This window comes from Trachurus japonicus, chromosome 4 (genome assembly GCF_045865225.1).
Source record: "Trachurus japonicus isolate A0001 chromosome 4, Traja_1.0".
Classification (NCBI taxonomy): Eukaryota; Metazoa; Chordata; class Actinopteri; order Carangiformes; family Carangidae; genus Trachurus; species Trachurus japonicus.
Genome location: NC_140910.1, coordinates 16348965 through 16365394, shown reverse-complemented (window position 1 = coordinate 16365394; position 16430 = coordinate 16348965). Strand labels below are relative to the sequence as shown.

General features: G+C 42.3%; 1 protein-coding gene across 1 annotated transcript in view; it reads right to left on the bottom strand.

Moving 5' to 3' along the window:
• Positions 1–14: 14 nt before the first annotated feature.
• Positions 15–16430, bottom strand: part of cers1 (ceramide synthase 1) — a 29294-nt gene continuing 12878 nt past the window's right edge. Inside the window, exons 2-7 of the mRNA XM_085774358.1 lie at positions 10209–10368; positions 7719–7899; positions 6779–6940; positions 6371–6518; positions 6079–6233; positions 15–4245 (exon numbers count right to left, since the gene is read on the bottom strand). Of these exons, the coding sequence (XP_085630484.1) occupies positions 4203–4245; positions 6079–6233; positions 6371–6518; positions 6779–6940; positions 7719–7899; positions 10209–10368 (849 nt within the window). The 3' untranslated portion in view covers positions 15–4202. The remainder of the gene's footprint in view (positions 4246–6078; positions 6234–6370; positions 6519–6778; positions 6941–7718; positions 7900–10208; positions 10369–16430) is intronic.

Genomic DNA, 16430 nt, shown 5'->3' with positions numbered 1-16430 from the left:
GAGGAACACGTCTCTTTGTTTACTGACATGTTTTATTTTATGGGGAAACAAAATGAAACGATAACATTGGCTGAATGGTATTAAAATTGTATTACAAAAGAGCTTTCGTCTTTATCAAGTGGTCAGATTTTTAGAAAGTGATCAAATTTATTTTGAAAACAGCTTAAGGGAAAACAAATGGGGCAATTTGTACACCTTACAGTTTATAGCAGTGGTCCAAGAAAATCTGTATCATTAAAATACACTTAATTAAAGAGATTTGGTTAATGATTCTTCCCAGAAAGTCATAAAAATTCCCCAATTCTCCCTTCCCTTTTCTAATTTTGATCTACTAATGAACAATAAAAATAATACTAATAAATTACAGTGCAATTAATAAGAAATACCTGCAGGGCTTTTCCGCCCGTCAGTCTCTACTCGCTCTCTTCTTCACTCGTCAACAGCTCCCACAAACACAAACTTGCTTCATTATTTGGGTAGACATTTTGGCACAATTGACACACTGATTGAGATATTCTTGTGTCACAATGGGCTGACGCCTGTGAGCCGGTTCAGACAGACAACCTTCTTCGGATTGGTACAAAACGTCACACCAGTGAAGTTGCTGCTGCCATGCTGCTTAGTTTTCTCATCACTCCCTGATGTTTCCTGTGCTGATCTTAGTGTATGCAAATAGGGTGTGACAGGGTCAGAGCCTGGACACCGACTGTGTCATACTCTACTCACTGCAACACACATCCACTGCAGCGTGTGCAACATCATGGTCCTTTTACTTACAGTAGTCTATTGGTGTATTTCTAAGCATTTTTATAGTCACTTCCTGGTTTTCTTTGTGCTGAGCCTAGTGTATGCTAACAGGGAGCGACGAGGTCCGAGCCTGGCCACTGAATGCGTCATATTCACTGCAACACAAATCCAATCCAGCCTTTGCAGTGATGGTGGTCTTGTCACCGGTGCTGTTTTACTGTTAGCAAACATAAGCGCCACTCCCCCGATTCTTAGTGCTGAGCTTAGTGTATGCAAATGGAGAGTGACATCACATATCAACTCTGAGGAATACATTCACAGAATAACTCCCGTCCCGGGTCTGAGTTGTCTGACTGAAGCGAGCTTCACAGGCGACATGTTTCTAACAAAGTCAAACCAAAGATGACCTCAAATGTCAAAACTGCAAATGTCAAACATTTTAATAAGAATCAGCCAAATCCAGGTGGAAAAGAAAAATAAACTGACAACCTCTACATCTTCCTTCAACTTCGGATAGTTTTGTCAGTTCTGGGTAGTAGTTGGGGGGTGAGCGATAAGGCTTCAAAATTAAATATCAGCTGAATCGCCTGTGGCTAGGACAGGAAATATTTTCATGTAAAAGAAAAGGTTGAATTCATACACACAACCTGCTCTGAGGTTAATTAAGATACATTTCAGTCATAGACATTTGTGAAACATCCATAAAGACACGCATCTCTAATATACTCAGTACTGTAGTAGTTTATGGGAATTCAAACTTTTCTCTCATATTGAAAATAAAAAGAGAAACTGCGGATGAAATTAAATCTAGCCAGGAGAACAGCTGATTGAAAATAGCTGATTGATCAGACAATATATTATAATATATTGTCTGATCATGAGCTACATATTCACATATCGCCCACCCCTGGTAGTAGTTACTCGTTCACACGTCACGTCACAGCACTGTTTGTAGTTTGACACAGTGGGAGAGAGGTGGAGAAATTCTAGGTGCAACTTTCAGCACTTAGTACCATACCAGATTTTTTTTTTGGATGACTGGCACCTAATCCAAATCACAGTTCTTTTGTGTGGTTACTGCAAACTTCCCTCACCTGTCACCTGTCACCTGTCATCATATAACAAAAGATATCAGCAAACTATGGATGCTCTAGTCTCACAGTTGAGCAGGCAGGACCTCAGAGGTCACAGAACACCATGCTAGTAAAACTCAGTCAGCCACGGGACTCTGAATGTCTGATATATTACACACAGCGACATGTTTGATAAACCATTGTACTTACAGTACGGATGTGTAAAAAGACTACAGTAAAATGGGAGTGAGCCAGCATTCAGATTAAAAAAAAAAATGGAAGAGATCTGTGGCTAAATCCAGATGTTCGTAATGTGGATGGAAAACGGCTCTCCCTGGTCCCTGGAAATATCCAATCTGAACAGACTATCAGAAATTCATACACAGCAGAAAAATCAACAACTGGAATACAAGCAGTGCTCTCAGAGAAACAAAACAAAACAAAACAAAAACAGCAGCAATTCCAAAAACAAATCAATTATAAATTTAACTACAGCAATAATAAGGATAGCTGAATGTAAAATGAAAAGTTAGTTTTAACTCCCCATGTTGCTGGCACAGGGAGTGTGGAAGACAAAACATAAAACTAAAGCAAAGAACGTACGCTTCTCCTACGGACGGACGCCATCTGCGGCCTGCTCCAGCAGTACAAGCATGCTGTTCATCGAAACAAGCTTGAATTTGATCGAGAAGGTGGGAAGAATGGAAATATCTTTCTTTTTCTTTCTTTTGTCTACAGGTGCAGCAGCTGTTTTGCACTAAACACACGCACAGTGAAGCAGTGGAACCTGGTGAAGCTGTCAAATGAAATTGTTCCCTCTCATATCTTCCCGTACGTGAGATCATAGTTTAGTCACCCACTGGTTTTTGTGTGTATTTTGTCTGCAAACACTTATTGTGTGTTCAGTGGTCGCTGACGTGTCAAAAGAGATCACTTTTAGGATGGATTTTAGACATTTATAAAGACGTTATGATTACATACTTAATTTTTTTTTCTTCATTGTTTTCGTTGTAAGACAATTTCATAGCATATTTCCAAAATCATTCCGATGTCATGCATTCCTGAATACCATAATGTGTGCATACATATTGTTTTTCATCATACCGATTTTTATCTTTACACAAATCCTGGGCTATTATCCTGATTATCGCCACAATAGCCGCCACCACCCATAAACTGGTTATTAAAGGTAATTCAGATCCATATTGTTTAAACAAATTAAACCATGATGATGACACTAAAACCCAGTCAATCAATTCTAGCTATTTGCCGTCATTAAACCAGCAATCAGCTTGTATGCCTTCATGTCAGTGCAGCAACAGACGCTTTGCAACACGCACTGGGGAAGGACAAGAAACACAAACAAAAAGAAAGAAAGAATAAAAAGCTTCTTTTTTTTTCCCGTACAGGAATGCCAAGTGAATATTGAAATGTCTGTTGTTCATCAGTAAAAGAGAAACTGAGAGGTGAAATGTTGTGAGTTTAAAAGACTCGGCTACATACATACTCACACCAAACACACACACACTCACACTCACACTCACACATACACATACACACAGGTACATACCTACACACATCAATGTGGCTTTTCCATTCAGACTAATGGACGCAGGGGGCCACAGCTATGCGGTCGCCGCCACTGACTTGTGCAATGATATGAAAATCAATACATGTGGTGAAACAGCACCAGACGATGCCGGACAAGCTCGACTCCAGCATCACTGCAGCCATTAGAGCAGTACTCAGAGCAATGTAATGTTTCCCTCTGGTTCCTCTTTTTTTTTTCTTTTTTTTTAAAATCTCCTTCTCCTTGTGTCTTTGAGCCAGAATGGACGGACTTTGAAGAAGGAGGGAGGAGGAAGGAGATAGATTATATTTAACTGACAGCAAACACAGCTCATCCCGACCGAATCAGAGTATTTGCTTGTTTACCAGGTTACTAACTACAGGCCTAAACCTTCTCCTCGTTCTGGTTCTGTGCTGCTGTTGAAGGGTGATAGTGATGAATGACACCCCCGCACTAACTGTATGTGACGATCACAGTCTAACTCTCACTCAAAAAACTGGTTTGTTTCTACTGAATCTATCGAATGTAAAGTTAGCAACGATAAGACAAAAGTCACCTGAAATAACATTCACAGTGCTCTAATAAAAACAAGACTGCAAACAAAAACGACAGTAATGAAATGTTCTAAAACAAAAAAACAAAAAAAAAGAAGAATAAAAACTCATTGCGCCCTAACTTTGTATTTTCTTTCCTTTTCTTTTAGTGACGCTCTTCCCTTCGGAGCCACGTTGAGAGCGTGAGCCGTCTCAGGGAGGCGTCTTGTTTTGCTCGTACTTGTAGCCTAGTGCCAGGTGGTGGCGATGGAGGGCCCGTTATAGATGTTTCTCCTTGGTGACCCCGTTCTGCACGTGCTTCCTGCAAAGAAAGAGAGAGAGAGGGAGAGAGGGAGTGAGAAAGCGAGGGAGTGATCTTGTCTGGTGAGGTGATCAGCAGATGTGAGGCATTAGCAGGCCGAGGGGATATCAGCAGTGTTCAAGGCCAGGCAGATAAGGAGCGCCACATAATCACATCTCCATATGGTTTCAGGCTCTTTGATCCCATCTGTCTGTACGAGCTGCTTGTTACACGAGTTCAGTGGGCGTCTGTCTGTCTCTCTGCATCTACATCTGCCCTCAGGAGGGGACAGAAAAGCCAAAAGGGACGAACTATCTATTCACCTGGCTGGAGTTATCAAATCTCCAAATTCAACCACCACAGGACAGGTTTTTGCCACTCTGATACTAAACTAGGGGATGAAGCTGTCAGCGGTTTCAGGGTCTGCAGTGATGCAGTGGTCAAAGGCTACTGTGATAATAATCAGAAGATGATAGAGGGGTTACACATGACAGGCTAAGGGGCAGCTCCACAGATAAAACCAGATGAATCCACAACTTAAGATAAAGGATGGAACAGATATACTCTGGTTTCAGTCAAGTTAGCGTTTTCTTGTTTAAAGCTCACTATTGAAAAGTGCTGAGTGCTCATTTACGCATTAGTAAAGGTCACTGCCTTACACAATGCATTGGTTTCATTGGTAGCACATACAAGCCAGAAGAAAAAGGACAAGCAGTTGCAGTGTTGGATAAGCAGACTAGCAAATATAAACAACAGTAAACATTACATTTGCATTAGCTACATGCTGATTCAATAGTGTCTGTGTCATAGCACAGTGTCTTTCATCATTTCACATAAACAGGAAGCATTTGTGTGCTAACTGTCCATCAATCTGTCTGTGATTTTGCATTAGAATTAGATAGACATCAAAATGTTCTTCTTAAGATTTTATACTTATTGTTTTCCAATATCTCCTTCTTACATTCAAGAAAATGTTAACTTCAAAGAAGTCTGATGAATAGTTTATATATCTATAAATGTAAGGACTGTCTTTGTGTCTGTCGGTATATTAATCACACACGGTATCTCTCTAACGGTTCACCTGATTGACGTCAATCTTGGCATATGTCTTGCTAATGACACGATTAAGTGCAGCGTAGACTTTGGCATTGTATGGATGAGAAATGCAAGAGATATCATTAAAAGAAGCAGACTTCTAAAAACTATTTCTGGATTCACATTGTTGTTGTATTCTCAGATCTGTTGCGGTTCACGTTATCGTGTCTGCCGACTTCACTTGTAATGAGCAGCTAAAGGTACTTTATTAGTCACATATACAGCTAGTACAGTGAAATTCTTTCTCTGCATTTAACCCATCCCTGAGGAGCAGACTGTTCACCACTGTTTACAGCACTTCACTCAGACAAAGCCTGTTCTAATGGAAGTATATGGAAAATTGAACTATATACACGTGTGCACGTTTTCAACGGGTGCTTCTAATTTTGCGAGTAGGAGTTAATCTTGTTTTAATTTGATGAAGTCCTATTTTGCTTTTAGCAGTTTGATAAGTCTCCATCTGGTAGCAGTAATACAGCTGTTGGTACCAGGCAGTGCTCTGGTGTGGTCCAACTCTGTGCAGCTCATGTCTGTATGTAAATTCCCTCTCGAGTAATAATTAAGTGATGAGGAAATTCTACAAACATCACCACCTCAAAACGCCGGGTTTGGTTTTCCTGCCAAACCGTCTGCTACTAAAAACAAACTCACCATTTACAGTGAGAACCTGCCAAGAGTTGGCTGCTGGTATTTCTCAGCGCTTAGCCGGAGCCTCTCTGCCTAATGAAACAAACGTCAGCATGTGAAGGTGCAGCTCACCCCTGGGCAGAGTTGTGATGTCCAGCATCATCGTTGTCGTTCGCTGCCTGAGGTTTTCTGTGCTGGTTTTTCTGTGCTGTTGATTCGTCCTCGTACTCTCTGACATCATTCACCTCCTTCAGCTTTAGCACCTTCACTACAAAAATAACAATGAACTGAAAAAAGAGGGGGGAGAAAATATGGGAAAATACAAAGGGATCAGATTGCGTCAAAAAAAAAAAGAACATCCGTCATAAATGTTTGGAAAATTGGGAGTCCTTCTTTGTGCTTGAGTATCTGTGTGTTTCCTCACCAGGAACCAGTAGATGTTCATGAGCAGCAGGGCGAGGAGAAGAGTATTGAAGAAGAAGTAGAAGGGGATGTTGGGCACAGACTGAAGGCTGGACACACATGTGGCGTACAGCACTTTGAGAGGAAACCAGTAGAGACGGAACCAGAACCTGAGAGAAACACAGCGAAAGAGCAGAAATAGAAATATTATACATATCTATTCATCTTCACTATGTTCATGAGTGAGTAAGAGGCAGGCAGGAAGATGATGATGGTGTCAAGATTGCAAAACATTCAGCGGCGATGGGGAATAAATGAGGCAAGAAGAGAGGAAAAGAGACAGAAAATAAATCAGTGTGTGTGGGTGTGTGTGTGTGTGTGTGTGTGTGTGTGTGTGTGTGTGTGGGGGGGGGGGTGTACTGAGCCTCACCAAGTGATGCTGAAGCTGACAGAGCCCATGTTGGACAGAATGTCGTTGAGCAGGTAATAGCCTCCACCTCTGGACTTCAGGTAGACGTTGAGCTTGGTGAACTCCAGCTGGATGTCGTTGATGTCGTGGAGGAACAACACCAGGATCCCGACGTTGTGGTATCTGAGAGGCAGGGAAACATACGGTTACAGTCGTTGTGCATTTGACTTTATCTCTAACACAAGCTCTTACATGCTTTTCAGTGACTGTAATGGTTTATTAAACATTGTGTACAGTCAGCGGAAAAAAGACGCAACACAACCAGGAGCGGTGCAGTTTATTTTGAGCTGTTTCTCTGGTGTAACAATCAATTTCCTTTCAGCTGCTCTGCATTTTATTTCCATTTAATTACTTTACATGAAGCCACCGGAGCAATTTTGATTTTGACTTTATCAGTTTTCCCCGTTTCTGCTCTACTTCTTGCTGAACTGTGACAACTATGGCTTTGATCTCCTCTTTTCTGTAAAATCCCTGTATTTGCAAGCTGAAAACCACACACAAACACACACATACACTGTTTTGTGTTCTATTGATGTTTCAGTTTGAATGTTTGCATGTTTGCACCCAGAAAAAAAAAAGCAAAATCACGCAACGACATAAGTTTCTGTTCATGGGTGCAGTAATGCATGAAACAAGATTGAATGCTGCCAGGTGCTGACAGCGTGTTGATGAACTACAATGACCAGAGAGTAATTCATCACTATAAGACTCAGTGCATCTGCAACCTTGGCCTGGCTGTGTGTCTGCTCTGTGTCAAGATGTGGTAATGTACTGTAAGCATAAATAGAATGATAGGACGCTTTGAAATAAAGTCTAGAGATTATCTGACGGAACAGCTGCTGCATTACAGTTCTGTTGTTTCTGATGAGAGTAGTTTGTTTTTTTTTTCGAACAGAAATACCTGAAGGCATAGGAGAAGCAAATGAGCGCCAGTGTGATGATGTGGTGGACCACCATGACAGCAGAGTCCTTCCTCCAGGCGTCCATGTAGACTGTGGCATAGATGGAGTGGCCATAGAAGCTGCCCTGGATCAGGTAGGCTATGGCGATATCTGTAGGCACTGGCATACCACTCTTCCAGTCTGGAGGAACGAGTAGAGGACATAATGAGATGCTAGGAGCTGATACAGAATTTGTCTTCTGTTTTAATCTTAAATTTTTATTTTTTTTCTTTATTATTTGGCAGTTTTAATAGTTTATTTTGGGTTACTTATTTTCATAAATATATTGTATTTTAAGAGGTGAGAGAAAGTCAAAGCAAAATGTGTTTCACTGCAACATGGTGTAAATTACATATCAACTTGAACTAAAATCAGCTGATAAAGCGGCTTCAGGAGAACATCCTCCCTGCAATTGTTTTTGAGACATGTCCTGACTCGGTGTTACACACTACTATGTTGACATTTGTAAGCCACTTTATTTTTAGCACAGAACATGTGGACTGCAAAGCAAAACGTTTATCTAGATTCCTGCCCTCAAGACAAATTATGTGTACAGGAAATATCATTATTTGTCTTTTAAATCAATTATTAACAAATGTGAGGGTTGTAAATAAAAGATGCGGTCAGGCCAGCCGCTTCATTTTACTTTATGCTCAAATAATGGCGTATTTCATATTAATAAAAATAAATAAATATGGCAGTATGCTGTCTATAGGTGGCAGTGTAGCAACGTGACAAGAGTTAGGCTGGAACTCAGCAGGCTTTCAAATTGTGCAGTGGTTGTGCTTTCCAAAAAACGATGGCCTCCATCAGCCTCACACTATAATTTCACCCAATATGTGCATTTTGATAGAGATCTGACACTAGATTCAGATTAAAATGAAACAGTTTGTATAATCATAATATATGCACAGGGAGTTGCAGAGGTATGCACTCTTCAGCTGACACTGAGGGATATGTTGTACGGTATATACAGCAGTGTCATTGTTACATACACCCAGTTAAACATGAGTAGAGTATAACCATTATCTCAAGATAGTGAACTATATACAGTGACGTCCGGTCGGTGGTGGTGGGGTTAGTGTGGGAGGAGGCTGCAGGGATCAGGTTTACCCTCCAGAGAGTCCGAGCAAGCCTCTTAAGTAGTAAGGGGGGGACAGGCTAAATGTGTGTTAAGGCTACTGGGCTGCAGCTCATGTCTCTGAAACCTATCAGATGTTGAATGGAAACTTTCTCCTCCGATGTTTGAGTGAGGTTTGTCTCTTGTGGGATGGGGTTACGTTTGGACTGCGTGCAATGTTTATTGATTGGACCTTCCGTCATTAAACATTGAGAAGAGGGCTGCTAGATGGATCACAACAAAAGCGCTGCCAAGGGGATGCATGGGAACCAAAGCCCCATCTTTTCATCCAGAGACTGAAGCTTTCTTTTCCCTCTTTTCTCCTCAGGTCTCCCCAACCCGCCCCCTCACTAATGCCACACTGTCCCCCCCCCTGCCTCATTTCCCCACATCCTCACCTTTTCTTTGTAGCTTCACATCTCTCTGTCTGTCTCCCTCTCTCTCTCCCTAACCGTCCGGCCACATTACACTGCACAGATCTCAGGCTGACTGCAGCTATGAGAGATGAACCTGGCACTGTTGCCAGCTCCACTCTGAGCAGTGGCGCTGGATGGGAGCCCTCCTTGTCTGATGGGAGAGACTATAAAAGACATCTCTGGATTATAAGTGAAACCCCCATTACACATCTATCTTCCATTAGCAATGCAATGATAGTCATCACACAACTTTCAAATAATGACTATTCCCCATTAGATACAATTATACAGATCACTTTGTCTTAATGTAACATATCATAAACCTTTGCTCCCATTGGGTTTGTTTCTTTCTAGATCATGTCTATGCCTTTCTATAACAAATGAAGAAAATATAAATACATACAGTATAAATCTATAAAATACACTTACTACTCTCAATTAGATTTAGTAAAAATAAGTGTTTTCTATCAATAACTGCAACACTGATGACACCCAAAGGCTTGGAACCACAAGGCTGTGTACATCCTGTATATACTGCTATAAATATCTTTCTATTTGAATAGTCAAAGTGGCATTTCACCCCCAGAGTCTCTATAGGCTCGGGCCTGCTGCTTTTTCATTCTTGCCCACCCTTTGTGGTTGAGTAAGAACATTATTCCGTTAGAGTGCTGTAAGGTATGCTTTTCTGAGGTAGATGTTTATCTAATATGGAGCAGCCTCAAATAACCAAGTCAATACAGTAGTTCAATTTTAATCTAATATGCTCAGAAATAGATTTTACACATGTGTTTTATTTAAAGTGAGGAGGAGGAGCAGAGTTGCACAGATCCTTAACACGAAGTTCACAAAGTTCTAAGTAAATGGACTTTTGAATGACATTGGATTAATAGATTGTCTGTTGCTGTGTGTCTTACTGTAGAAGACAGAGGGCGGGTCATGGAAAAAGGAGTAGGAGGTGAAGAAGAGCAGGTAGGTGCTGTAGGACCACGACATGGTGTAGAAGACCAGCTTCCACGCGCTCTCCGGCATCTTGGCAGCATCTTTGGGCAGCAGCCTGCACCACTGTGCTAGAGGCTGCAGCAACAGAGCAGAGAGAAGAACAAGAGTCAGGCGGGGGGGTGAGGAGAGGGGGAGAGGGGGAGAGGGTGGGGGGTGGGGGTGAGGAAGTCACACTTGGAATTCATTTAGCTGTTTTCTACAGGCCTGCAGCTGGGGGAACTGCAGGGAAGTCTCTGGACAGAACAACTGATTAATTTAGATGCCGCTCTCTCTCACACGATCGTACATTCAATATGAGGCCCTCAATTCAATATTGTGTGGTGAAGCAAACAATTCATTGCGCATATTGCTCACACACGCTTAATGTACTTTTCTGGCCTCTGAGCTGAGAGGAATAGCCGTGTCTGTTTTCTTGTAAAGAGCTGCTTTTGTTTTGTGCTGAACAACCAAGACAAAACATGAATAAAAAAAAATAAAAACATAGCTTTTTTTCACATTAGGTTTTTTCAAATTTCATTCTGTGGATTGCAGAAGAGGAGGGACATTAAGAGAGAGAGGTCTTGGAGGGAAGGCTGGTTGGACGACAGATGTTTTTTAGAGGGGCTGTAACTGTTATAGGGAACATTTTTTCTGAACTCATAAACACTGTTGGTGGAAAACAAAAGGGGCCAAATAGGAGCTGACACCATGAGAGCACTGGTCTCTGTATTCAAGTAAACATAATGAAATACCACGCAACGTTCAAGACACAAAGTAAACTACACAAGACAGCTGACACACACACACACAAAAAGAGATGACCCCACACAATGAAACGGCAAAAAACGGATTTACTGACTCAGTTGTATTAAGAAAAAACTTAAGTTGATTGTTTATTCATTTTTTATAGTGTGGTTTATTGCGATGCCAATAGAAAGTGTAAGCTGACCCACTGTCTGGGCTGCTGCCAGTGTTACTAACAGTGTCAGGATTATGTTTAAACACACACACACACACACACAAATATGTGTATTTATCATGCATAATAACTTTCATGCATTCTCATTTCCGATTGTGAACATGCGTCATCATCAGAAAGCTACAGTAGCCTTCACTACGAGCATGTGACTGCCCACAGAAACATGTCTTTCACAAGTCTGCTTAATGGTTTGCCATGCAAGCAGAAATGGAGGAAGTCAGAGAGAAGACTCCAAACGTGCTGATGCGGCCTGATAACGTGACCCCGCCCACCTACTCGTTATGGGACTACGTTATCTACCTCCTTCCCCTCCCCAGTCTTACTGCCTCCTCCTCTTCCTTCTTCCACCTTCTTCCCTTTTTAGTTTTCCCTCCGCCTCCCCCTCCCTGTTGTGACAGCAGATATTCTCCATAATGGATAATCATTCAGTTGTAAGAAATTCGGGCGGAAAAAAGCAACTGAGTATGTGACAATCATAACTAATCTGAAGGCCAGGCAAACATTTAAAGGAGGTTCAAAGACGAGACGAGCTGACAGACAGGTACCATAGGTCACACAGGTACGTTGGTTCGGCAGCGAGACAGGCAGGTGTTCAGTGTTTCTTCACTGTGCCAGACAGGAAACCAAACCCAGCTCGTAAACAAAATGCCCCACGCACACACACACACACACCTTTGGAAAGCAATGAAACTGTGTAACTAGAGGCAGGAAAGTGAAAGTGGCCTGTGTCAGTGATACATCTCAATCACTTGTTACTAAGCAGCTCGTCTACAGGACACGATCCGACGAGGCTCAGTGGCCGAACGCATGACAAATTAATCAAGGAGAGCGTGGCTACGGCTTAAATGTAAACCAGTAGTATTAAGACGGTCACTTACACAGGAATTCAGGTTAATACTTTTCCTGTCTGTTCATAAAATTAAAAAAAACACCCGTACTCTGTCTTTAATCCATTTTTTTCCTGATCTAAATTGTATTTCCTTTGCCTCTCTTTTCTTTTCTGGATTTGATGAGGTTCCTGCTTCACAAAGGATTCAACACAAGAGAAGGAAGGAAGCTGACACGGCAACACAGATGTGAGATAAAATGTACCACTTTGCAGTCTTGGGTCGTTGACACATTTAGAGAAAGAGAGGCTATCATGCAGAGAGCACATGACCCCACCGAGGGCCGCTGATGGAGTGCAGGCCACTCACCACATTCTTTCAAGTCCTTGTTCAGTACATCTGTATCAGTCGCTCCCTAACGGCCCTCCCATCCTCTGCCCCATTCTTCCCAGCTCCCTCCTTCCATCTCTCTCCCTCTCCCTCTCTCTCTATCCGCCCCCATGTCCCCCCCCCCCCCCCCCTGCCTGCGACATTTATTTATAGAGGCCAGCTGTCAGCACACAGCATACCCCCCCCCTCAAGTCTTCCACCACATCATCTGCCCCCCCCCCCCCCCCCACCCCCCAACACACACAAAAACACAAGCCTACGCACACTCATGGACGCTCAGAAAGACTGAAATACAGAAGAGGCTGATCGAGTCCATGCCACTGCAGCTCACATCTGTACTGTCGTCTCACCGCAGTTACATTTCCTACTATTGCTCATATATCCACATCCTATCGTCTGTGTCATCTAAACTATCTCTGTGGCTACGTCTACGCTACGTGTGAACTTGTGTGAGAAGTGACTGTTCGAGAGAGTTTCAACCTTGTTTTACAGCAAAAGGTCATGCAGATTTGCCTTTCTACACATTAGACTTCATCATTTGGTTTCAGAAAATAATGAGAAATGTCTACGTATCTGAACCACAGTCCACAACTCAAAGATATTCAGAAGAGGAGGAAATCCTCTGGCCTGGCGTTCCTGTTTGAAACCTGGCTTGGTACAAAAGCACAATGGTAACAATTCAGCCCCATTCCAGACTGTGTTGGAACTTGCAATTGGCCACATCATCTCTGTATGACGTTTACTAATGCTGACTATTGCTAGATGTTGCTTTCTCTGTGTTCAGAGGGGGGGGGGGGGTTCAAAAGTAGTGTTTTAAAAATACTGGTAATAGAAGAAAAATGATCAAACAAAAAAATAAGAAAAACCAAAGTGAAAAGATAAACTCCACTTGCTATTAACTCACATTAGTCTAGTCCTAGCTGAAAGTCCCAGAAACAAACACTAAAGATGCAGCCTGAGGCCATGTGCAGACTGACGTTAGCAGCACTGCACTTAAGTAGTGAGTGTGCCAACACAGAGAGCTCCAGGAAACCAGTGAGCTGCTGCTGAACCCAGCACAACTACTGCAACAGAGCAAAAGCAAAATGTGAGACGTCATCCCTGCACAGCACCGCAGCAGGCCAATCAAACACACACAAGTATATAAATTACCTTGGAACATGAATAAGAAATTCTCCAGTTTACTCTATCATTGTGATAGCTCTCAGAGTTGTGAAATCTTTCCTCATACTATTTTTAAACTGCTGATACAAGAGTACAGGCAGTCTGGGCTTTAAAATAAATAAACCATATATGTGTGTGTGTGTGTGTGTGTGTGTGTGTGTGTGTGCGTGTGGTTTACAGATCCGTAAAGTGTATCGGACACCATCAGTGTGTTTCCCGGATCTGTCTGCGTTTTTTTTTTACCAGTTGTTAGTGTTGTTACCAGCTGCATCACTGACCAGTTACAGATGTTGCTATAGCTAGTTGGCTTACTGTTGCATAGCTGTTGAGCATATTCCAGGAATACTAATGCAGGCTAATGTTTGTGTGTGATGAGGGCCTTTGTTGGACCCTTCTGACTAAGACTGTGGAGCCGACAAAGCATTTATTTTGGTCTGAGGTGCTGGTAGTCTAGTAGTGCAACATCTAGTGGCAGTGAACCTTTAAACCACCATGTCAAGCCTTGTTTTTTCTAGAAAGTCAAATCTGAGCGAAGGAAGATAATTCCAGGCAAATAAGAGGATACTATATTTAAATATTTAAATGTTTTTTTTGTCCTTCACTGGCTTGGCTTCGCTGTCAGGTGATACCACTCTGGGGTGACTGATGCGACCTGGCACCAAGGCGAGCAGATCTGTGTTTCAGGTTTAGTTACTTGAGGTGTATATTGGGGAAATGTGACAGTTTTCCCCCCTCCTAGTTGTGGATAGAGTTGGCCTCTTTATATGTTCTGGTCCTGTCTGAAAGCAACACAGCAGGGACACAGTCTTTGTTTCAAATGCAGATTCTGAGATTATATTACAGCCTGCTATCCAGTCTTGTTTTGATGTGCCACACAACCCACCATCCCTCTTGGTCCTATTTACCCACTCTATTTACCACGTAGACTTCTATGCCAGCAACACAGAGTTGGGGGGGGGGGTATAGTGGGTCAAGGACATTGAGATAATCCATTCGTCCTCTGTTGGATAGATGACAGGGCCTTGAATTACACTCAGCTGGGACCTAGGACCATTCAGCAGCTCCCCTGCACTCTTCCTTTTTGCCTCTGACAGACAGACGCTGGCTGAACTCATTCTCTAGCTCAGGGCAGCATCACTAGCTTTCATTTCACTGACCGCCACTGCCTCTCTCTCTCTCTCTCTCTCCCTGCTAAGAGAAACTGCCTCAAAAGAGATGCAGAAAAAGAAAATGGAAGAAAGACAGCTAAGAAAATTATAGCCGCTGTGAAAGGGACTTGACGACAAATGAGTGGTTCCCCCTAGCAACCATGCAGGGATGCTGTCAAAGCCGTAGAGTGGATAAAAACTTCCTCCATCATTGGTTCACTTCAATCCTGGCTCATCTGTCCTTTCCCCTCTTTCTCTGCTAATCTGCAGCTGCACCAACACTGCTCTCTCTTTCACTCCCTCACCCCTCCCCACTTCCACCCCCACATGACACACACACACTCACACACACACACTCTCTAAAAAGTTTTGTTTCTCCCTCTCCTCTGCCCTTCCTGGAAGCAAGTGACGAGCGAGGAGAGAATGGGCTCCATTGGCCTGTTGCATAAGAAGATAAACTGGGCCAGTGAGTCAGGATGCTGGCTCATGTGTGGATCTGTTCAATAAGGCTTGCTCTCTCACTCACCCTCCTTTCAGTCCTTTAGCTCTGTCTAGCATCAGTCTGTCTTACTGGGTCGGACCGAACCTCACTCTCTCCATCTCGGTGACATTTTTAAATCAGTTCTGGAGATGGACACTCTTTTTACATAACTTTCCAGACTGTGTATATGTATGTAGAATAAATATGGCGTGATAATCTGTTGCAATAGTTCATAGACACAGTGTATGAGATGTCCTGTAGAACTTTTTTTTTCTTTACTATATTCAATAGTATTTACCCTAGTCTGCCATCTTCCAAACCAAATATACCCTTAATACTACTTGCCCCCAAACACAATATCTACCTCTATATAAATAAAATGAGCTCACCCACCACACCCCAGCCATCTACCCTGTTGGTCTTAACAAGTGGACAGCTGTCATGGGGGATGAAGCTCCTGCCTCAGACAGAGGAGGAAGGGATTCTTCCTTTGCTGCTCTTCCATGTGGTAGAAAAGACACTGTCTAAATGATGTGATGCAGGTTTTAGGTTCACTAGGAATTCAATAATAAAAACAAAACATGTTACCTGCTGCAATTCTGTCAAGTGAGCACTTATGCTTCTTCCTTTTATTCTACAATTCCTCTTTCAAAAGATTATGAACTTTATTGGCCTTACTTATCCCAAGAGGCTGGTTTGTTTTATTTTGTTTGCTCTACTTGATTTATAGCCGACAATTTATTCATCCTGTCAAGTCATTTACAGTTCACATGTGTTAACAACTGAACCTAGTTCAAAAAGAAAAAAAAAATCCTATCTATTCTATCTTTATGTTCTGGCGACCAGTTTGAATCATTTCTGCTTTGTTTCTAAGAAATAATGTTGTATCCATTATTCTGGCATGGTGCATGGCTCTACATTGTAATACAACAATACCCATGAGCCTCAACTGCTGTTGCCATGGTGAAGAACACTTCATCATCACAGTTGTTATCATGCCATGGTTGCTGAATTCAACCACGAGAGACTCAAGAAAAAAAACGTTTTTATTTTTCAGCAGTAGCAGAGGATATGAAAACTTGGGGAAAAAACTCTTCCCAAAGTGCATTGTGGGAGTCAGAGTTACCTTTTGCCCTTAAAACTTTATGCACAACTTGTATCTCTCCCTT